Source organism: Branchiostoma lanceolatum, chromosome 4, assembly GCF_035083965.1.
Source record: "Branchiostoma lanceolatum isolate klBraLanc5 chromosome 4, klBraLanc5.hap2, whole genome shotgun sequence".
Classification (NCBI taxonomy): domain Eukaryota; kingdom Metazoa; phylum Chordata; class Leptocardii; order Amphioxiformes; family Branchiostomatidae; genus Branchiostoma; species Branchiostoma lanceolatum.
The window spans coordinates 775759-798317 of record NC_089725.1 but is presented as its reverse complement, the minus strand read 5'-3'; the positions used below and the strand labels follow the sequence as shown (position 1 = coordinate 798317).

At 41.1% G+C, this 22559-nt stretch overlaps 3 protein-coding genes across 22 annotated transcripts in view; 1 reads left to right on the top strand and 2 right to left on the bottom strand.

The window, feature by feature from the left end:
* Positions 1-4756, top strand: part of LOC136432175 (girdin-like) — a 52851-nt gene extending 48095 nt beyond the window's left edge. For 13 of the 19 annotated variants that reach the window (XM_066423195.1, XM_066423214.1, XM_066423212.1 and 10 more), the window contains 4 exons: positions 497-580; positions 1429-1512; positions 2084-2355; positions 2996-4756. In XM_066423195.1, coding sequence (XP_066279292.1) covers positions 497-580; positions 1429-1512; positions 2084-2355; positions 2996-3937 — 1382 coding nt within the window. In that variant the 3' untranslated portion in view covers positions 3938-4756. The remainder of the gene's footprint in view (positions 1-496; positions 581-1428; positions 1513-2083; positions 2356-2995) is intronic. The other 6 variants (XM_066423213.1, XM_066423210.1, XM_066423207.1 and 3 more) reach the window with 2 other exon arrangements.
* A 572-nt stretch (positions 4757-5328) lies between these two features.
* On the bottom strand, positions 5329-9421 carry LOC136432174 (lactoylglutathione lyase-like). Of its 2 annotated transcripts, XM_066423193.1 has the most exons (7): positions 9117-9421; positions 8322-8404; positions 7603-7743; positions 7145-7212; positions 6334-6423; positions 6138-6211; positions 5329-5874 (listed from the first exon to the last, which is right to left on the bottom strand). In XM_066423193.1, exons 1-7 carry the CDS (start codon positions 9201-9203, stop codon positions 5857-5859), a joined length of 561 nt encoding a protein of 186 aa, XP_066279290.1. In that variant the 5' UTR covers positions 9204-9421; the 3' UTR covers positions 5329-5856. The 2 variants fall into 2 exon arrangements, with proteins under 2 accessions (XP_066279290.1, XP_066279289.1); XM_066423192.1 differs by having other exon boundaries at positions 5329-6211; positions 9117-9420.
* A 776-nt stretch (positions 9422-10197) lies between these two features.
* On the bottom strand, positions 10198-22462 carry LOC136432170 (zinc transporter 6-like). The gene is made up of 16 exons (XM_066423191.1): positions 22233-22462; positions 20048-20091; positions 19267-19350; positions 16462-16546; positions 15807-15849; positions 15505-15570; positions 15109-15189; positions 14840-14875; positions 14205-14299; positions 13694-13742; positions 13053-13172; positions 12786-12888; positions 12279-12326; positions 12092-12160; positions 11846-11890; positions 10198-11617 (listed from the first exon to the last, which is right to left on the bottom strand). Exons 1-16 carry the CDS (start codon positions 22345-22347, stop codon positions 11183-11185), a joined length of 1518 nt encoding a protein of 505 aa, XP_066279288.1. The 5' UTR covers positions 22348-22462; the 3' UTR covers positions 10198-11182.
* Between the last annotated feature and the right edge of the window lie 97 nt (positions 22463-22559).

Sequence of the window (22559 nt, the reverse complement as noted above, 5' to 3'; positions counted from 1 at the left end):
CCGTGGCATGGTGGCAGAGCATCTGGCTATAAACCAATGAGACCCAGGTTCAATCCCCAGGGGTGTACCCAGACATGTCCGGACATGCACCCAGACGTTGTGCCCTTGGGAAAGGCACTTAACACATATTTCCCATGTCCGAAGTAGGGTTTGGGTTGGCGTTAGGAAGGGCATCCAGCCGAAAAAACTCTTGCTACAAAAAAGACTCGCACTTGATGAGGAGTCCACGGGCTCCCCCATCCATATGCAAGCACGTCCAACCCATGGCCACATGAGATGGGGAATAAAATACGTTAAATTGGATAGAGAGAGATTCACCAGTCTTTCCTCATGGTTGCATGGCTCAATCTGAAGTCATCTTTACTTTACAGCTCATACTACTAACCATTCGTGTCACATTTTCTCTTCAATCATGCGATCCTATGGTGGATGGGTTTCAACATTACCTGTTGAGGATCTGTGCTAATCCTATGTCTGCTGTTGTTTGTGTTACCAGGTGCCTTGTCTAGTGAGGACCTCCACATCAACATTCCACCTGAAGCTGACTCACAAAGCTCAGGCTCTGCCGGGTCTCGCCCAGGTATGTACACTTAAATGGCAAAGTAAAGCCTATTTGTCGATAAAGGTTAGACATCCAGGTAATGAGATACATGTATGCAAGGAAACAGTTACTCAAGAAACTTGATAAAATCACCCTCCCCAGCAGGCCCGATATGCTCGGTACGTTACCTCCCATACCGGCCCTGCTGATTCAAGCCTGTAAAATTGCTTCTGGCGACGTCATCACCAAAACAGCTGAAAGTTTCAGCCCATCAGATGGTTGGCTAAATAAGCTCATCTAGAGCAAACCGCCAAGGACGCTGGGAAGATATCAACCAATCAGGTTAAGTCTTACATCGTTACTTTGGGTTCAGGACAAAATAACGGCTGTTTGTGCCAAATAAGGGTAGCTCATTAATTTTCATGTGCAACTGTCAGTAATGTCGCCAGAAGCGATTTTACAGACTTGAAGTGGCAGGGCCGGTATGGGAGGTAACGTACCGAGCATATCGGGCCTGCTCGGGAGGGTGGATAAAATTTAAGTTCTTATCACTGACGAAAGACAACAGATGCTGTCTGAAACGTTTCCTTGCGTATTTCTGTCTCCTAAATACAACTGCTGTCTTTTGTGTTATTGTAGCAGCAAGAACCTTTCCTTGTTTGTGCTGAAGCATTTGTTATTGAGTTGCTACACATTATTATCAGTTTGATTTGCTTTGCAGCTTTTATAGCATATTTTTGTTTGGTGTTCTTCCCTACCCTGGCGGTGTGGTGTGTGGTGTCTATTTCTTTGCAGTACACTAACCATACCCGAAAGGTGGTGAAGCACATCCCTCTCCGTTAAAGTTGGTGCTCAGCTTCTTTGTCTGTTTTACCCTCTTCACCTAGCATCGCACAACACCAGTTACAACAGCGAAGGCAACCGCAGTTGGTCCAATTACAGCGCCAACCTCTCGCCACGGATAGAAATAGGTAGACGTCATGTAGCGCAAAGAAATCACCCTCCAACACCCCAAACCCCTACTAACTTTCTCTGCATGCTGCCTTTAGATATAAGATGTTGCATGACTGTCAAATACAGATGATTTGCATGTTCAATTTTTCTATCAAGTTGAAATATCTTATATTCTTAAAGCATGCTTGATTATCAAACAAAAGGAATTATCCCAAATCAGGTTCAGGATGGCAGAATGAGTATAAAATGTCTTTGATATGTACAGGTTGATCCATTGCCTTCCTTCTCATGAGGTCCTAAACATTCATTTGTTCCTTTGTTCATTCATTCATTCATCCATCCATCCATCCATTCACTCATCCTTTCCCTCAGGCCCTATCCCTTTTGCAGTTGACCATACTTGTGAAGGTTCTGTCATTTTTTCATACTAAAGCATGTTTTTAAGCGACATGTTCTTCCTCCAGACTCATCCAAATCACAGTCCCTCCCCAACATCAACTTAACCTTACTTTGCCCTGCCATTCTGTCCATATCTCTTCTAAAAGAAGTCTTAAGTGTCTGACAATTTCTACCCCGAATATCTCATAGATCGAATCAGAGCCGGCAGCGTGGGAAGTGAAGATCACATTCCAACCAAGGACCCGGGCAGTCTGGTCCCGCCCGTGGATCGCGCCCGCACGGCCTCCTACAACTCCTACGACTCCCGGGACAGTTCCCCGCGGGACTCCACTTCCACGCCGAGGTCGCACGCGTCCACGCCGAGGTCTCAGTACAATGCAGTGTCGCCCGGCAGCGAGATGGTATCGTTGGAGCAGTTCTTAGACGAAAGCAACAAGGTTCCCTCCCCACTGTTTACAAGGGTGAGCTTACCCCTCCGTAATGCTGGACTCGTTTCAATAGTTAGGCATTTAGAAAGGTCCGGAATTCAGGAGGGGCAACTCATTCCTGTTGCAGGTTTGCTGTTATATGCAGTGATGTGACTGTTCATTTGATTGTTTATATAATAAAGTTATCAAAATTTCTGAAGATGTCTTGACAGCATGTACTGTTGTGGTGGCTACTATCCTACCACAATGTGCATTTCTTTTGGGACATAATTTCAGTCACCTGACTTGGATCTCTGTTTGATTTTCAAGTAACAGTTTTACAGTATGTAACTACGGATTATTTGCAGTGTTTTGGACATTTTAGAGTGTGGTTTTGATGACGGGAATGCTTTGAAATGAAAAATATGGATGTAAAATGCCCCCCTATTGCATTGAGATGTATGATAGCCAGATGTGTTTTGGGAACAGCCATCAGGGTTTCAGGTTCAAGTAGCACTAGAGTTTTTCAGTACCGGTAGTTCAGTTGGATCTATCATAATGTAACTTTTGTCTTCCTGTTTCACACCATAGCAACTTTTCTAAACAAGATATTGCTTTGGCTATCCCTTGATATTAAGGTACATATAGATATATATTACATTGCGGTTATTGTTGTATTCTGCCCTCCCCACAGAAGAAAATGGAGAAGAACAGGTCACACTCCCAGGACTCGGATACGGTGCTGCGTGACAGAGATAAGGATCATCTGGCACGTAACATGATGTACAGCTCCATGGGACAGCTCCCGGTGGACTCCCATTCCGCCAGACCCCCCTCCAGTCCCAACTTCAACACTAGGAGACAACATTATCAGTCGGAGGTGAACCTGTCGTCCATTCCAAAAGACAGGGGTCAAGACAGGATTCACCCAGACTCCCGTGCCATGTCGTCCTCGACCAGCCGGCTCGACGGCAGCCATCCTCCCGCGCCCTCTACGCGGTACCCCCCTTCCAAGATGCTGAGCCCGGCGCCCAACCCCCAGTCATCTCCCGTTCAGACACGGGTGTTGACGGTCTCCAACAGGCTGGATCGCTTGTCCAAAACGCCGACTCTAACCCAACCCCAAACCGTCACTGTCAAAACCACCACCATTCCTGGAACAGACAAGCCTACCATAATGGATGGGAAAACGCCGTCTCCGCGAGGCGGGGACGCGCCTAGGAGACCGCCGCCGGAGTACAATAATTATTCCCCTCGTGGTTACAAACCTCCGTCCACAAGCACTCCTCAGTCCGTCAGGTACTCTGAAAGGCCTACACCTAACCCAAGAAACTTGAACTCTCAATACGACTCCAGACCGGACTATAGTAGAGACAGTAGGCCTAGTCCCAGGGATGGACAATATAACAGGGCTCCCCCGTCTACGACATCTCCGAGGGCGCCCCCGTCTCCCAGACAACAGAGGGCCAACCCCAGGCCGCCACCCCAGGAACAGAAATCCTCCGTCAGACAAACAGCTGCCATGTTCGAGCAGAAGGGCAGGGATGAAGACAGGAAGGGAGAGGCACCAAATAACCAGGGTCCGCCCCCAGGGGCTGAGGGGTCGTCCATTTGGTACGAGTACGGATGTGTCTAGTGATTAGGAAACAGTGCTGTACAAATCTGAGCTTTTTGTTTGGAAAATATCCTTTCATATGACGTGAAAAATCCTGGCTGTAATCATTGATGAGACTTGAAAAGCTTGCCAAAATTATGTTTAACTTGTCATACTTTGTGCATCTCAAAAATTATGTTGACAATCAGAGGAAATTATCTTTCGTTATGTAGATAGCACTTGTTTGTAAGCTATTATATATGAGTGTACATTTTGTTTGCCATGTGAGTGCACGGTGTGGAGACTGCAGTGTGAAGAAGGGGTTGTGGTCTAAAAATCCCATGTTTTGCTTTCCTATTTAATTTAAACCTGTACATTTGATTTCTCATGTGGGGTTGACCAGCCCCAATATCAGTACACAGTATTACACTTATTAACTTCTCGTTTGTTTGTGATCATAGCACTTGAAAGAGTTTGTCTTAACTAAGATGATACCTTAGTTTAGCTATTGCTATCCCGACAGTCCTAATGTGAGACTGTTCACCGTGTCAAAAGAAAATAAATGTTCTTCCACCAGTCTTACCCATATAGAATTACTACGTGTCTCTTGCAGTACTGTTAAGTGTAGTTATTTTGTACACATTGCTCTAAGCGTTGATCATGCGATCATGGATCCATGAGTGCAGAGGTTTGCGATTTTGTAATTATGGCTTTATATCAAACCTCGAGGTTGTAAGATTTTGTATCGGCCAAAAAATTGAAAGGATGTAAAATAATTTGACTTTCTACCCAGTGATCAGAGTGTAAGCTAGAGTAGCTGTCTTGCTGTTATTTTGGAATAAAGGAAGTTGTCTTCAGGAATATTTGACTTCTTGCCTTACATGAGTCCCTCATTTCTGATCTGTGAAAAATATCACAGGTCGAAGATAGCACGTCACCGGAACGTACTGCTCTTGCGCGAAACGCTTCTATGTAATGTGCACAGGGCTTCAGAAAAACATACGGTCGTGTTCGCATATATTAGGATAATATCCCGTCTATAGTTTCCAAATGTTGTGTTGAAAAATATATTTTATGCAACGGGAAAAATTATGATGCAACGTTTACCAAACATCCTACAGAAACCTTGGTTTTCTGTTGGATGTTTGGTAAACGTTGCATCCGGGATATTATCCTTATATATGCGAACATGACCTTATATGGTACGTTTGTCTGAAGCCCGATGCACATTACATAGAAGCTTTTCATGCAGGCGCAGTAAGTTCCGGCGACGTGCTGTCGAAGATTGGTATAATCCAAGCAGAGGTTTTGTTTGGGGGGCTTTGAGTGGCAGCGTTTTTATCGTCTGCCTCTCTTCACTTCGAAATCATGGCCACTCCTAGCCCCCCAACTGAAAACTTTGTTTGGAGAAAAGAACATTGATACACAAGGTACTTCGCAACAAAACTTTAATTTGTTGTTGATTTTGCTATTAGTAGCAAACTGCTTCTTATGATAGTACACATACCGATGAATCAAGAAAGCTGTCATGCAGACTATCATTAGATTTTCAGGCTATCATTAGATAAATTACATTTTCTTATGATTTAGTCTTTTCATTTATGGACATGTTTTCATTGAGCATTACCTGTACAGGAAGACCAAACTGGGCACTACATGATGTTAGCACGTGAGTGTCTGCCATCAATATATTCACTCATAGAATATGCTGTATAAACCTACAAAATGTAATGCTATTCCGATCTTGCTAATCTTACATGTAGGTGCATGTACTTTATTCGGTGACCTTGTACTCAAGAACTTTACAGTGCTTGTTGTACAGTACTAATCTATACAGCACTTTTCAGTAATTTTCCATGTTACCACAGCATAATGAAAAGTATGAGCGATTGAAGTTTTGAACACAACCTCTTGGTGGACTTCCACACTTCAATGTCCATGGACATGCAAGAAGCAGCATGCTACTTGCCGATGGCCGCCTAGGGTTTGGGAGGAACGTAACAATTTCAGTCATACCGTTGTAACACTCCTAAAGCAACTTTGGCAAAGGTAATATTAAATTACATTTTGAAAGTGGTTCAAAATGATTCTTTGACAATCGTCATGATCAGAGTGAAGATTAGCTTGTAATCCTGACCAATCATCACACGACTTGGATCAGGTCATCACAATCAGGTTTCAACAAGGTTTGTGATTAGTTCAGATTTGATCTTTAGCTCCAGTCAGTGCTTGCAATAGTCACCATTGGCTTAGGGCTGAGGATCTCAATCCAGTATCCGTCAGGGTCCTGAATGAAGGCCAGTCCTTTCATCTTACCTGCAGGCCATGGGGATATGGAAGTCAATATAGAAAATGGAAGTCAATATAGAAGAAAACATAGATGGGAAAATAAATGTAATCATATCAATAGTCCAACCACGTAACATTTCAGCACTAACCAGCATCAGGCTCCTTCACAAAAGGCACCTTCAGCTCCTTGAACCTTTCACAGGCTTTGTACACATCAGGCACGGCCAGTCCAATGTGACCTGAAAGGTAAAGCAACAGCTCATTTACCTATACTGTTGTCTTAATATGATAATACAGTATAACATAACTCTGGAGATAATAAACTGATAGATGAACCTTCTTAAAAATACTTATTTTCATAAGGAAGCTAGTACTAGTACACAACTAGGTTTCAACTCAACCTTTAAAATCTGAAAACCTCAATACCATCCTTGTTTGGTTTCTATCTGCTACAATAGGTCTTTCCCAAAACAATGGTAGCCAGGACAGTAACAAGGCACAAAGTTAGGAAGATTTTCTTGGAAGTGCTGACAGAGTTTGACAAGTTTGTATACAATTGCAGTTGTTCCGTGACTAGTTTCATCAGGTTGGTAAGTCAATAGATAACAAGATTCTTTGTACACAACCGAGTGTTTTATTCAAGCTGAAGTTTCGTGTATAAATACTTTCTTTTGGGGACCGCATCTGTTAGCAGTGACACCTAGCTGCAGTACCAAATAGAACCAGTCAGAACTGCCCTAAGAAGGAAGGTGACAGCCGGTCACCAAAACATTGACTAGAAATAGTAGAATAAAACATTTGGTTGTGTACAAAGAACTTTGTCAAAAAGCAGAGCAAGTGAGAGATGGGGAAGGGAGGGAAGGCATGAGATATCAAACCCAGAAGTTCTGCTGCAGTACCATAGCAAGCCACTAGGGGCCCATTTCCAGGTACATGTAGTTCTTATTAACGAGTGCCTACCAAATCCTTGAGGAGGTTTGTTTCCATTGTGGTAGCTCTGTTCAGGGTCGTTCTCAGTCCCCCAGTTGCTAATTGGAAATATGAAGAAAAAATGTATACACATTAGTGTTCAGGAATAATTCTTGTGCCACTTGGATTTCACAACAACGTACATGATATAAATCAACATGTGTTTTCATAAGCTTAAAATGACAGATTTAAAAACATGGGTTCCAAAACATTGAGTGAGATGAAGAAAACAAATAAGTGAAGGTTCAAACATGCAGCTACTGGTAACGTTTGTACAAAACTTACTCAGTTAGTTCCATGGTAGATTTCCTGGACAGATTTAACACCATGCGTTCCAAAACAATGAGTGGGACAGAGAAAAAAAATTATGCTTGAGGCAGCCCTGCTTTAATCATAATCAAGTGAAGGTTCAAACATGCAGCTACTGGTAATGTTTGTACAAAACTTACTGAGTCAGTTCCAAGGTAGCCTTCCTTGAGAAGGTCCATGCTGTGCAGTCAGCGGGATCTGAGGGGATGTCCTCAGCCTTCTCAAACCCCATGAAGAACAGGGAGAACTTCATACTGGGGAAATCCAACTTCTTCAGCAACCTGGAACATTCACAGTGACCTGTTACATCTGAAATAGTAACTTGTAACTAGAAATGTAACATTTGCAAGCATATATATATAAGGCATGTCCCCGTGGCGCTAGCAGTAACGCAACCCCGCTGCTTTGCCCTCTGGATCAAATTCCGTGCATCTTAGGGCCCGAGTTTGATCCTAGGGGTCAACTCCAGCTCGGACATATTGTAAGGGATTGCATTTCGGATGGTGACGTAAAGCCGGCGACCCCGTGTATGAGGGAGCTTGGACTTGCTTGCACGAGTATGTGGGGGCTTACACTGTGGTAAGAAATTAATTAATAACGTGGAAAGAATCATTAAAGAAATGCAGAAAATTGATACCATTACTATACAAGGCTCGAAATAGTGGGTGCATGTGCACCTGTGTGCACCCAAAATTGGAGCTGTGCACCTAATTTTTGACTGTGGGTGCACCAGTGCACCTTGATATTTTTGTAGGCAATAGGTGAGATGAGACTGTACTACTCGCCTTGTGCGTTTCATAGCACCACCTGTAATATCATATATCTAATGGTTGTCCTAACTAGGTCAACGTTAACTCACCTCATTCCTAGCACCCTTGTATAGAAATCCAGGGACACCTTAGGGTCCTTTATCCTGAACATTGTCTGCTGGAAGATGAAGTCCTGACAACAACAACAACAAAAATGAAAAGTGAAAAACAAATCTTTGGCAGCAAAAGTAACAAACAAATATTACATTCGTAGTATTTACGATAAGGGAAATACAAGTTTCTGCATAAATTATGCACATAAGGTCCTCATCAGCATAATTTATATCCAGGTGTATTCACCTTTCCTAACGGTGCCTACACCTCAAATATGACATCCGTAGCATTTTCCTAGAAGGGAAATATAACTTTTTGCAATATCAGTACTAAAGCTACCACCCTACATCATTTTGGCAGAAGAAGAAAGAAGAAAGAAGAAAAAGAACACGCCAGCAAAAACAATATATTCCCTCCCTGTTTAGGGAGGGGAATATAACTACTCAAAGCTAATCTCCAAGCAGATCCAACGGTGGGCAGGGGCCAGTATCCACTGGCCACACAGTATCCCCTACGACTCGAGTACGAAGGCCAATGGATTATGACTGTTTGGCCAATGCGTACTGTCCCCCGCCACCGTAGGATCTGCTTGGAGATGAACTCAAAGAACTTGCAATGGTAGTATGGTGACAACGTTGCTATATTGACTAAAGGCATTCAACAAAGTTTATGGTTGTGTGCCACGCCCCCTGTCAATAATGAAGAGTTATATAATTCGAAGAAGTCATTACAAGTCTCTTTGCTGCTAAGATGCCATATCGTTATCCAAATCATATTTCCTGAAAGACTACCTTGGTAGAGGCGTCTGGCTCGCCACAGGCTTCTCGGGCCTCCGCATCTGTCAGCCCTTTCGCCTCCTCTTTCTTAGCCTCGGACATGTTTCTCAGCGGTGGCGGACGGCTGATGGGCCACAAGCGGACAAGGGGAGAAGCAGCGGTGTCACGACGTGGAAGCGGCCGATGCAAGCTCTAAGCATATATTAGACACCTAACCCCAGGTATCAAAGTGCAAACGTTTTTAAAGTCCGTCTTCTGCAACCAGAACCTAACGGACGAAGCACAACTTGTCACAAGTGGACTCCACACATGCTCAGGGCAAAGTGCAGTAGACTAGTCCATACGATTATGGGGGAACAATAAATTTTGAAAAAACTATATCTTTGATTTTCATTTAAAATCCAAGCTAAGATAGCTTACTGTCATTGATACTAAGTTTTCATGTTTACTTAGATTTTTACTGTGTATGTGATAACTACCGGATATATTGAAAAAAAAATCATATTGACTTTCCCTCCTTAGGAATTGAAAATAAATCCGTCCAATCTCTCCAGATCGTGAGATGTTAACCATGCTGTGATTGGTCACATTTTGGCCTGATTAAATCAATCAAAGTGCCTCTTCCATTGTCTTCTTTGACCACTTGAAGTGTCATCTCCCACAGGGATTGTACTTCTCAATTAACCTTCTTTTTTGCTGCCTAGAGAACTAGTAGACCCAAAGTTGCAACATTTTCGTGTATGTCGTTGAAGTCGACCCAAGCACATGATCTCTTGGGACATTCAAACATCTACATTCATGATTCAAGTGTATCAAGTGATCATTTTTTTGTACCTAGTCGTCCCTCTACCCAAGGAGGTCTTATCTCCTTGCTCCGCCCTAACAGTGATGAATTTTGGGCCACCTCCCTTTAAGGCTGTATCATAAATTCATCACTGTATCATATATTCGTCCACTTTGACTTTACTTTATTTTGTACCGTTATAAACAATTTTTTTGTTGATTTGAGGTAAAAATCTGTTACACACTGTTCTTGAGGCATCTCAATCGCTATCACACCATATGAAAAACTCAATAACTATAATGGTCAAATGACTTAAAGGAACATCATGTTTATTTTATTTTGGAAACAGATGAATATCAGTATTGTGCCTGCTTGATAAATATTATGTAATGTTGCCATGTGACAGAATGCCTACATTACCAGTAGTTGCAGTTGTGGCACAGAAGCATATGTGATCATATGGAGCTGTAGAAAATTCGATGACATTTCTCTTCCATGTAGTACAATTAATAATGATAACTATTATTCACTTTTAGTTTCTACATGGTTCCATGAACGTCTATCTTCATCTAACATAAGAAACCTTGAAATGGCATACAAGTTCAATACAAGTATACTACTGCAGCCAAACATACAATTATTAACACAACTTAAGCAAAAACATTACTGAGGATAGAAAGAATACTGTGACCCTATTAGCTTATTACTTCTAACCCAACATTAATTCATAGAGCAGTAATTGCTACTACAAACCAGCTGCTGCTGCGCAGCGTGCCTGCGAAGTTGGTGTGTTATGCTGAATGGCGGCTATAAAGATGCAGATACACATACAACCTGACCTGCATACATGTACACTTAAGTTCAGACCATCTATGTTGATACAGTCTATACAGTATTAATACCAGGTTTTTCTCCTATCCTTAGCTTAATGTACTACTTAATCCTACATACAGCTATACATACTACAAATGCTTTTCAGTTCACATTGATTTTATCTTGTGGTATTTACAAAATCGAGTGCTTGCAGTGGTTCATGATAGCACTATAGTCACATAATACTGTACAGTAATGGAAACACTGGTTTTAAGTTTGCTGTGAGCGGTCACCGTGAAAACTGCCAAATATAAAACCATTGTGAAGATTTCAAGAACTACAGTTATCCTAAGCCTTTTCATCTGCGTGCAAGTTCTGTAGTTGACCAGTTTTGAGTTTGCTGTGAGCCAGAGCGGTCACCGCAAAAACAGCGAACATAAAACCACCGCAAAAAATTTCAAGAATTACAGTATCCCGAGCCTTTTCATCTGTGCCCAAGTTCTGTCGATGACTTTTGTCCTGTCCCACTGCTAGCACCAAATAGATTAGTAGGTTGATAGGATCTGAGTGGTATCCTGCCCCCAGTGGTCCCTGCAGGCATGTGACTGGGTGCTGCATTGATGCCACTACTGTACAGTCTACTAGTACTACTGCCAGGCTGGTGCAGGGATGGGCCTGCAGGGGAACCTATGGGGGTGATGGTGGACAGGTTAGGGGCCAGGGGAGGGAGGGACTGGAAAGGGTTGATGGTCGGGACGGTGGGGTCCAGTCCGGTCTTGGCGGGTGTGCTGGTGTAGGGCTGACGGGAGGCATAGTTGGAGGCAGACAGGGACGCTCTTGTCCAGTCGTCCTTGAAGATGTGGATGGTCAGTACGGTCACCAAGTTGGACAGGCGATTTGAGACATGGGCCAAGACCATCTGGAAAAAAATATACATATATCAGTACTGTACGTATCATGCAAAGATGGTTACTTTCATTGTTAAGTTATTGAATCATCTGAGGTCCTAAATGGAGATGCCCAAATGAGTGAAGAGGTTTTAGGGATATATACATTGAAAGACTCTCGACTAGATTGTCAGTATTGCAGTCATCCATGCAAACTTCATAGTGCTTCTCTGGGGGAAAACTATATGTACATGGCTTACCTGCTCATTGGCATCTCTTCTGATCCTAACATGAAGTGAGCCAGCCTAAAAGTGGAAGATGGAAAATATTCTGCATGACTTATCAAAGTACACTCTTTATTGTCTTTCCTTTCTACATTCTTTTGAGAAATCTCTCCTTTCAAGGCAGACAACAAACATGAACATAACCAGAGCAACATATATAGTACATGTACAATACATCAATCGTACACTACACATGTAAATGTTGTGACTTTAAGTACTCACCAATGTTCCAAAGGAGACAGTCCAGAAATGTTCGTTCCTGAATTCTAGCACCCCATCCAGAGTTGATGCCTTTAAGAAAGGGAGACACACCGTAATCAATATCATAGTTTTACATTCCGACCAGGTCGGTATTCTTGATCACCGAATTTGCTGCAAACTAGAAACAGTAGAACTGCAGAGAACCCACCTCTCTCAGACACTTGTCTAGCTGTCCTATTATGTGAGATGGTGTCGTCTGAAAATAAAGAGCATACATTCTCAGAGTTAGGTTAAAACATTGAGGTAGAGAGTGGGATTCAACTACATCGAGTTACTGAACATTTGGCTCTGCAATTTAACTCAAGGGGTCAACTGCCACAGTCCACAGATCATATCTAGACAGATGCTTAACAAGAAGTAATGTGCAAGGTCTGACCATGTCTTTTATCAAGGCCTCTGCCACACAGTTTCCAATCTTTGGCTATATTCATAGATTGCCAGGTCACTGAATTTAAAAATCCCTGAGACTCAAGCATATTTTTCACTTGAAAATCTATCCCAGGACAGGGCTTGTTGACCTGCGAACATTAGCCGATTTCTAAAAATCTCATAAAGATTGAGAGAACACTGGGCATCTTGCTGCCTAAAATGCCATTCAGAGCTCACAGCTAAATTTCCCTGTGGAATGACAGGTATAAAGAATGCTAGCACTGACCTGTAGGAGAATCCTGCCACTGTACACAGACATGGGGAACATGGTGCCGACGGTCATGATGGCTATGGAGATGGCTGCAAATGTGTCTGCACGGAAATAATTACTAGGGGAGAAACCAAAAAAATATTAATACCTTCATTAATACCTTAAAGACAAAATAAATAAGAAAATCAAAATGGAGGAACATGTTAGTAAAACATCAAAATTAATCAGGCTCGACCCTGAGACGTCGCCAAAAATGTAGTAGGGAAGACAACGAGGCTTTACTTGATCTCTATGAGCATGTCTGTGATGAAGAGAGCCAGGGCCCCTGCCACAGCGATGAGAGGCAGAGGGTTGATCCTGGGTAGTAACAAGCTACTCAGTCCTGGAATGACGCTGCACAAACTGAAAATGCAGCATAATTAGTACAAAATCTTTCCCACGTTATTACAAACACTAAAAAATACTGCTTAACACAAGAAACTTCATAAATACCAAGAAAAGATAAGTCCAGTGCTGTAAGGTTTGATGCATTGCTAGAATTTTATTTTGCCAATATTCAAAGACCTTGTAATAGCAGACAAGCCTACCATACAGACCACACAGTATGCAGGGACGAGACCATTTTGGTCTGTCAATTCCAGAAAAATTCCAAATTTCCATTGACGAAAAAGTCCTAAAGAGACTTTTCCTTCATCATGTATAGATTTTCATCATTGTTAAAATTCCAGGCCGGTATTTAAATTATTACTATTCAAATTTGGATACTTTTATATCTTTACCCACTGATTTTTGTCTGTCAACATTGACAGAATAATCTGAAAATTTCTCTGTCATATGCAGCAATCAGATGATGAAATGACGAGTGCTGACTTGAGACCTAGAGAACACAGACCCACAAATTTCATATAAAAAATCATACTGACCTTCTGCTCATGTCTGCAACATGCTCCTGTAGCCAACTGGAGCTGGAGGCTGCAGTAGAAAGAAAAATAACACATTCCTTACGATCACACATGGAAACATTACTGTGTTATTTCGTGCGTTAAGACCCCTGTAGTGCCTAGTGGAACACAGGGCAGCATGTTTCCTTACTGTTTCAGAAGCAGGGTATACATAACAGGGAGGGGTAGCTAGCCCTTCCACTTTAACATGCTCGAGGCACCTCCTTGAACACAGGACCCCCATCGTACGTCCCTTCTAAAAGATGGGTGCAGCTACAACCAAGATACCCTTCCCAGAATTTGAAACCGTGTTTCCAAGTTACCAACTAATTGGAACTAGGAGCTAAACTGTGAGGCTGCTACCAGTTGAGCTACAGGGACATCCTTCTATCATTGGAAATCTATGTACAATTGTTGCATTACACTGCAGTATAGGGTTTCTGGTAGGTTGTTCACAGTAACAAATAAACATCTTCACATATGGCCTACTCACCCTCAGACACATGCTGGAATGCCTTGTTGGTGACAAAGTAGGTAGACACAAAGTGGACAGCAAAGCCAAAGGCAGTGCCGACCAACAGTCTCCCACTGTAAGCAAAAAAAAATATGCTTAAGTGTTGGGCCAAGAATATAGTGACTCAAGCAACTGGATAAAATTTTGAAACAGTCAGACGTTTCAGACAGCATCCGCTGTCTTTCGTCAGTGACTAAGGATAGGACTGGAAAACCAGGTTTTATACCAAAACTCAACACATCTACGCATGTTTAAGTGTTTATTGAATTTGTGATGGACATGGAAATATGTACAAGAACTAGTGCAAGATGTATGTCAGGTAATATTTCTGCAAATTGCAGATCTCATACCAAAGTGAATTATTTCATTTTTTTTTTACTGTCTTGATTTGTTCATTATTGTACATTTCCTGCTTCGTCTGTCTATGCATTTTCCTGCCAGCCTAAAGGACCAACTTTGGACCCGGGCCAAGCGAACCTTCCTATCCTTCCAGTCTCATGTTACATAATATACAAGCTAACATCCTGTCACTCTACAATATTCAGATAGCAACGGACACAAATCAAGACAAACAAACATTTATACAGATCAAAAGTTTTGAAGGCAAAACTTACGTATGGACATCATGATGGTGCAGCAGCCTCTCAATACTGCAATACCAAACAGCACAAATACATGTAACATGTAAATATAACAAGTTTATCTCGAAACTGGAAAGTCTTGACATAAGCAAGTAAGCAAGCATCTCTTCAAAATTGTGAAGTTAAGAAGGACTGTGCAAATGAAGTTTAGACATCCAGGTAATAAGATCATACAAAGTTACTCAAGTTTCGTAAATGGGCCATCCGCTATCTTTAGTCAGTGAGTCATGTCGCTACTTTACCTTTCTTTAACTACAAACAGTTGTGCCAGCTGAGCCAACGTTGTGCTGGTAAACACTGCAAGGACCTCGAATCTTTCATATCTGAAGGGACAAGGAAACAGCTTAAGTAAAACATCACAGACTACATGCTATAAAAAGCTTACTAGTGTTAAGATCTGACGCCTTTAGAAGTTTGCTAAATATTCTGTTTTATTAAAATTCAATCATCAGCTACTGTAATATCTCTTGCAAAAGTACAGTTGACGAAGTTACTTAGTAAGGTTCTGCAGTAGCGATTCCAGCTGAGATACTAGTACTTGAACCATTTCAGTCTTTGTACTTCAAGTTAAAGTAGCTGCACTGTCTTTAATTTCAATGTCGAAGATGATAAGTAAGTTAGTACTGTCTTTTACTCACCCAAATGCAAATGCAGAAGTTGGCTTCTGTATTGAAACCCAGATGCTGATCAAACATGTGATCAGGCTAGAGATTTAACAAAAGAGTAAATTGATTACCAACAATAAACAACCACTTGCTCACAGGTAGCTCTATAAAAGGAAACCACACAATAAAAACAATGCTATACATGTATGTGGAACTCTGCATGTACACTTGCACAGTATACAAATTTTGCCTTCAGTTGGTAAAAGTACAGTACAATTGTGCAATGGAAAGTGAGCAGATAGATATGTATAACTAAGAGTAGTAATACAACTCACCAGAAAATGTCAAACACAGTAAGGTATGTGTATGCCAGCAGAGCTGAAAAGAAAAGAGATTATGCTTCAATTGATAACTTTGACAGATACATTTGTATTGGAAAAACAATTTTCTTCCCTCACAAAAAAATGAAAATTCGTGAATACATATAAAGATGTACTGTCACCACTTCCTACAACAAATTAGATTTGATATAAAGTCTCTACCATAAGTAACATTATTTGACAATAACATAAATGTTTAGATAATTGTTGAAAGTCAATTTACAGTGTAAATCACCTTCAATTTGCTTTTCTCTATTTGTCAGTAACTGTACTACTAAAAAAAGATTGACAGTGCACACCCCAGTTCTTCCGCAACCGGGGTCTGTGGTAGTGCGACACAAAAAAGTGACGAAAGGGTTTCTAATTTACCAAAACTAGGGAGGTTGAAGAAACAAAACTCAGTTGGTCTTGTAGTGGAACTGGATGGGATATGCTTTCATCCCATACACAGTTGATTTACTTAAGAATGATTCCCTGGAAGAGACGGTACCTATAGACTAGAGGGTCAGCAGCCTTGAATGCAAACCCCAAATAAACTGGGGTGTGCTCCCTTGATGACAGTACATCCTACTAACAAGACAAGAAGAAACTGAATTTGCTGTATACTGACCCATGCTCCTAGTGGTCCTACACCACACAAACAACACCAGGGTACACAGCACATTCAGCACTGCTATGAACATCACCCTTCTAGCCTGGAGTAGAGTGTAAATGTGTGCATAGTCTCATAAACTGCAATAATTCAAGTGCTCTTCTGTAAGGCCACACCAATTCAATTTGTTGCTTCTCGGATGTTTTCAGAAAAAATTGGAGCGACAGGCCGAAAAAATTAAATAAAATAAAAAATTTTTGCAAGTCGTCTGGGGTGAAGATAAGGGTTTTTATGTCATGCCTGGGCCTGATACGGGTGTTCCGGACCGTGTGATAACTATCCGGATCACATAGGGTTCGGGAGGGTTATCACACAGGCTTCCATAGAATATTTCGAACGCATTTCGAACACGCCGGTTGCGCGGCCGTCGGAAATTCGAATACCGGATTCGGAGATTGGAATCAATGTTGCTACAGTTTCTTGTTTGAGGACACCAAACTCCCTCAACTTCTGGCGCATTCCGCATTGAAATGTGTGTTTTCTCGGGTGGGTATGGCCAAGGTATGACATAAATAAAATACAACACGTTGTATTCCGCATCACCCTCGGTCCCAGCCCTCCCGCGGGTCGGATCGCCCTCCGGCCTACGGCCGTCGGGCGATCCGACCCGCGGTCGGGCTGGTACCTCGGGTGATACGGAATACCCCGTGTTGTATTCTATATATATAACATAAAGAATAAGATGATTATTCAAGTTTCAGCTTTTGATGGCTCGTTTTGATGCAATGCACCCCTTTCTTTGATCCAGTACTATAATTTCACTTACTGTAACAAAATTACTTTTAGCCATGTAATATATGGATTGATATTGAGAGATAGTTTTAATAGATGAAAAATTATAACTTATGATCAATGTGACCCCACTTTTTAGGTATGTGCAGACCTTTATAATGTATTTTGGTGGCTATTGAGTTTTACAACAGAATAGATAGTAAAATTGGGAGTTAAAATTTGTGAATGGGAATAGTGACCCCGTTTTTTTTTTTTAATGGGTAGAACAGGACAGGCAACAGAAGCAACAAATTCAATTGGTGTGGCCTAATATAAAAAGAAAATTATGCAAGATAGACATTGAACCACAGCAAAATACATGTATACAAAATGGAACTTTAACACATTAGAATTTCATTTTGGTACATTTTGGTTTAGTTTTATTTGTAACTATAGGAAGAACCAATTCATGATGAAATTCAATTTTGTCTAGCTATTTTCCTGAAGCTTTACAATATTGTATGGCAACTGTTTGTAACATTACCATAAGATAATTTAAGTACAAATATACAAGTACTTAATACTATTATACTATGACATCCATTGTTATCAATATAACAAGCAGAGCTCCATGCATTAGATAACTGTAGTTACAGTCAAACCTGCCCAAGGCGACCACCCCGCGGACCGAGCAAAAACGGTTGCGATGGACAGGTGGTCGCAATGAAGAGGATTCCACTCACATGTTTCCAGGTCAAGGTTTTCAAATACAGTACGTAATTGGATGAAAAATTATGTGAATTTAGACTGCAAGACCCCCACCAGGTTCAATTCTCATTGACAGAAAGATTCTACAAAAATTACTTTTTCCGTTATCGTTGTAAATTGTATATCGCTAACGTTACATCGTGTACAAATTTTCGTCATAATTTTGACTACAAAACAATGGTCGCCTCGATGATCTCGCAGCGATCTCCCGCGTACACACACACACACGCACATCATCGAAGTTTTAAGGCCTGAGACAAATCCCTAGAAAACACCTGCTGGCCCCAGCCTTTTAGGACGCCGGCCGCTGGATAAAAGGGTCAAAAAGTTTTCGATCTGACAACTAAAGATGAAGACGGAACGGTCACAGTGATTTCGTCGCGCCACGCCGCCTAGCTCTGTGCGACCGAAAGGTTTGAGTCAGTGCAGCAGAACGCACAGCGTCCAATAAAGGTTTGTGAGATTCATGAAAATAAAAAGAAAATAAGGATATTAATTTTCATCGATGACTAGAGTATTTATTAAAAGCATCGTGTTTTAGAAAGGTCAGCGGTACGCCAAATCCGGGCCGCGCCAAAATGCTCAAATCCAAGATGGCGTCGGGACCAAGGACAACATTTCTCGCCCGATGTTTTGCCCGCCGCGAAGTCATTTTTGGGCGGAATTTAGTAAGACACAGACACATTTTTATTGAAAATACAAGAAATAGATAGTAATTTCTGTGAAATCTGACTTTTTGACGCCATGCACTACGTATTCGTTTTGAAAATTGAGTTTAAACCGAACTGAGTTTGCGGTAAACTATAAGATTACGCAAGGAGATTACGATTGGCACAACAACATCACAAACATTTTTCTTTACAATGTTTATAGGGGGAACGTTTTATTAAAACACTTCATGGAGGAATCGATGCTATAACACTGCTATTCCATATATTTTTGTCCTTTAAAGTCTTGAAAACATTTCCGTGAAATCCGACAGCAAAATGATCCGATGTCACCACACGCTTGAAAATTAGGCGGCCGCCATGGGCAGGGATTGTGCTCTGTGCGGTCCCAATTCGTGGCGGTCGCGGTCGCGTTGGACGGGTGGTCGCCTTGGGCAGGCAGCTTAATGCTTGTGCCTATGGGGAAAATTTTCGGGACCGAGAAAAAGCGGTCGCCATGGCCAGGTGGTCGCGTTGAAAAGGTGGTCGCCTTTTAAGGCAGGTTTGACTGTACTACACAAATAACTATTTCATACTCTCGTTGTTTTTTCCGATGTTACTTTGTTTAAAGGCTTACCCTTCTCTCTGCTAACACTCTCCCAACTTCCCTGGCAGCCCTGGTCATCAGTCCTGCCTGAGACTTAAAAGGATGGAAGTTTTCCTACAAAATAGAGTAGAAATAGAGAAAATTTCTCGGGTTCCACTAGTACTGATGATGGTCAACAAATAGCTAACAACATGGTGTCGAAAAATAAATCACTGAATATCACACAATCAGAGTAAAATAGTTCAACACATCATTTCTGTACGGAAAACTCTTACTGTATCGATTACTCTAAATGCAGAAATATTCGCGGTGGTTTTATGTTCGCGGTTCTTGCGGTGATCTCTTTACCGCGAACTTAAAACCACTGTGAAAAGCTGTTCCATTGTGTGACTGTAGTGTTGCTTTTGTTTCAAATGCGAACTCGAAACCACAACGAACACTACATTTTCTCCCTTCCGCAAAATTAAATCCCCACAAACATTTCTGCATTTACAGTACCTCACTCACTCACTCACTCACTCACTCACTCACTCACTCACTCACTCACTCACTCACTCTCTCCCATAGCTTAGTCAGCCGTCGGGGGGCAGCATGGCTCAGTACAGTACATCACAGATTAAACTTCATACGAATTCAATATCGGGCATTTTGTACAATCAGCTTCACCATTGGTTATGTTTTACCCTTTGACTGATACATAATGTATGTTATCCTGCGGCTCTGACTCTGAATAGCAGATGACAACTGAAATTGCATGCAAACAAATCAATTCCTTAACCTAAATAATGAAAATCAAGGCAGGCATCCTTACCATTGTCAGTGCATCGGTCCCCAAATGTACTCGATTCCACAGTGCTGAAAACAATCATAAGTCAACGTGAAAATACTTGTACATGTATATGCTATAGAATACATGATATAGACTATTATATACTAGTAATATCATACAATTTGGTAGGACCTGTAGGTCTACTGAATGATAGTAGTTCTGTCAATAACAATTTATTTCTAATTTTGACGGGGCACTCCTGTCAATTAGAATTTTGCTTGCACTACTGACAGGATGTTCCTGTCAACAAGAATTTTTCCAGCACTAGTATTGACAGGATGTTCCTGTAAATAAGACCATAGATATTTCTTACCTCCTTGATAAGGAGTTGGGGTTTTATTCGCGTTAAGAATTTTCGCGTACGCTTGGAAAATTTTCGCGTTGAAAATTTGAAATGGAGAATTTATTTATAGGTTCAAAATATCAAAGTAATTTTATCATGAAAATTTCCCCTTGATAAGACCTTTTCTTCCACTATCGAATTGGAACCAATCAGAAGCCAAGGAAAGGGGTTGGGGTTTGTTCGTGTTAAGAATTTGAGCATTTGCGTTGAAAATTTGAAATCGAGAATTTATTCATAGGTTCAAAATATCAAAGAAATTTTATCATCAAACTTTTTCTCTCTTGGGAATAGACTTGAGTCCCTTGGGAATAGCACAAAAATATCCAAATTAAGTTGATCCCAAGGGAATTGAAGGTTTACAAATCTAAGGTTTCACGGCCAAAAAATTTCAAACAATTTTTGGAATTTAAAAAAAAATACACAAACAAGCTGATTCCCAAGGGATTTAAATCTGCGCGTGAAATATAAATACTCAGCTATATTCTTTATATTTGTTATTTTGAAATCAAGTGGAAAGGTACTGCATGATATAACTTATAAGCTGTTTTATTCTTTGTGTAGTTTAAATCTAAAATTAAAGTAAAAAGGCCTGAAGTGTTCATAAGGAGTATGCAGAAAGTACAATGAGTTGAAGGAACACTTTATTGTGTAGTGTGGTGTGCTATTCCAATGGGACTCAAGTCTATTCCCAAGGGAGAAAAATGTCTTAAAGGACAAGAAAGCAGGACCCAGGGTTCTCCTCCTATAAAAACTATCTTCTGTCAGGGAGTTAGTAGCTAAATTGACTCCAACCCTCATCCCAACATCATAAATGGATTATTCTCTGTAGGGGATCCCTTCCCGTCTGGCTCCAAGAACAATAGAATGGGTTCAGAGCAGACGACAGGAACTCATTTGCATATTAACTGACATCTCAAGTTTTGAAAAATCCTGTATTTCTCTCACTAGTATTTGAAGAAAACATTGTCAGACCAGCAAAATAACCCAGATACATGTAACAAAGCTACGTAATCAATACAATACGTAACTTTAAATTTGCTAGGCAACTTTCCGAAAATCATAACAATGATTGTGTTTTCAGCTGTCAAAGCAACCTCTTCAAAGTTGGAATTGTATCTATATTTCCTCAGAGCTGAATTAGCTTTGATAGCTGTGTGTCTAGAAGTATGACTTATATAATTGTGTTGACTACTTGGTAGTCCAAGAAACCAGTATTGACTCAGGGGCTCTGTAGAAATGTAATTTGTATACTGACAGCCAATGTCTGAGACATTCTACCAGTGAGCATGGCAGGCCAGTGTTACTAGGCCAGTGTTGTAATTGCTTCATATTCTTGGTTATAGGTACTACAAAGCTGATGTTTATGTGCAACTATACTTTGATTCCTTTTATACACTATATGATTTCAAACATGTGCTGAAGTAACTTCAATACTTGGTAAATTGTCTTAGCCAGCGAGCCCCTTCACTGATGTGAACACCACGACATTCAGAAGCAGACTGAGGTCTGGGAGTTTACGTTAGCTGAATTTATTGGGTGGTTTTATAGTCCAGCCTTGCTCTTTAACGCGAAGGAAACCCATTCCCCAAGGACAGAAACCAATCAGAGCATACACCCTTATCTTGTGAATGGGTAAAATTAGCACTTAATAATCTGTCATAACCCAAAGAGGTTTAAAATGGTCAACCCTAACCCTGTAAGATGATGCAAAACTTCTCAACATTCCTGAATTGATGTGTACTGGTTCAAATCGTGTCCAAATGAATTCTTGACAGGATATAACGTTAGGTTCATGGCGTTCAAAAAATAACTGCTAAGACTTACCCGAGCCCTTATCCGGCACTACATCAGGAAGAGTTTTGTCCACATTTTCGGCCGGAATGTTGACAGAGACCGACCCCTGTGCCCCTGAAGATGTCCCTGTCGCTCTGTTGTACATGTTGTTTGTCCAGGAATACAAGTCTTTGGTTACTTTTCCTTAAAATGACGCGTGGAATTTCTGACGTGAACCAAAGGCAGCCATTTTGTGTTAAAGGTCAATGGACTGTCTCATATTCAGAATGGGTGTGAAGTTGTGAATCTAGAATAAACCTTGCAAAGAAAACACACTAAATAACAGGGTTGATATTAGCTTTGTATTCAGCTGTATTA

What these genes read in the sequence shown, in the direction of transcription:
- LOC136432174 (XM_066423192.1), bottom strand. Translation starts at nt 9,203, where the DNA reads ATGTCCGAGGCTAAGAAAGAGGAGGCGAAAGGGCTGACAGATGCGGAG. An exon ending in GCTACCTTGGAACTGACTCA is followed by an intron (nt 7,213 to 7,602) that starts GTAAGTTTTGTA and finishes ATTTCCAATTAG; the next exon opens with CAACTGGGGGACTGAGAACG. An exon ending in TGTGAAGGAGCCTGATGCTG is followed by an intron (nt 6,212 to 6,333) that starts GTTAGTGCTGAA and finishes CATGGCCTGCAG; the next exon opens with GTAAGATGAAAGGACTGGCC.
- LOC136432170 (XM_066423191.1), bottom strand. Translation starts at nt 22,347, where the DNA reads ATGTACAACAGAGCGACAGGGACATCTTCAGGGGCACAGGGGTCGGTC. An exon ending in AGTGCCGGATAAGGGCTCGG is followed by an intron (nt 20,092 to 22,232) that starts GTAAGTCTTAGC and finishes GATTGTTTTCAG; the next exon opens with CACTGTGGAATCGAGTACAT. An exon ending in GTGGCAGGATTCTCCTACAG is followed by an intron (nt 12,327 to 12,785) that starts GTCAGTGCTAGC and finishes CTTTATTTTCAG; the next exon opens with ACGACACCATCTCACATAAT.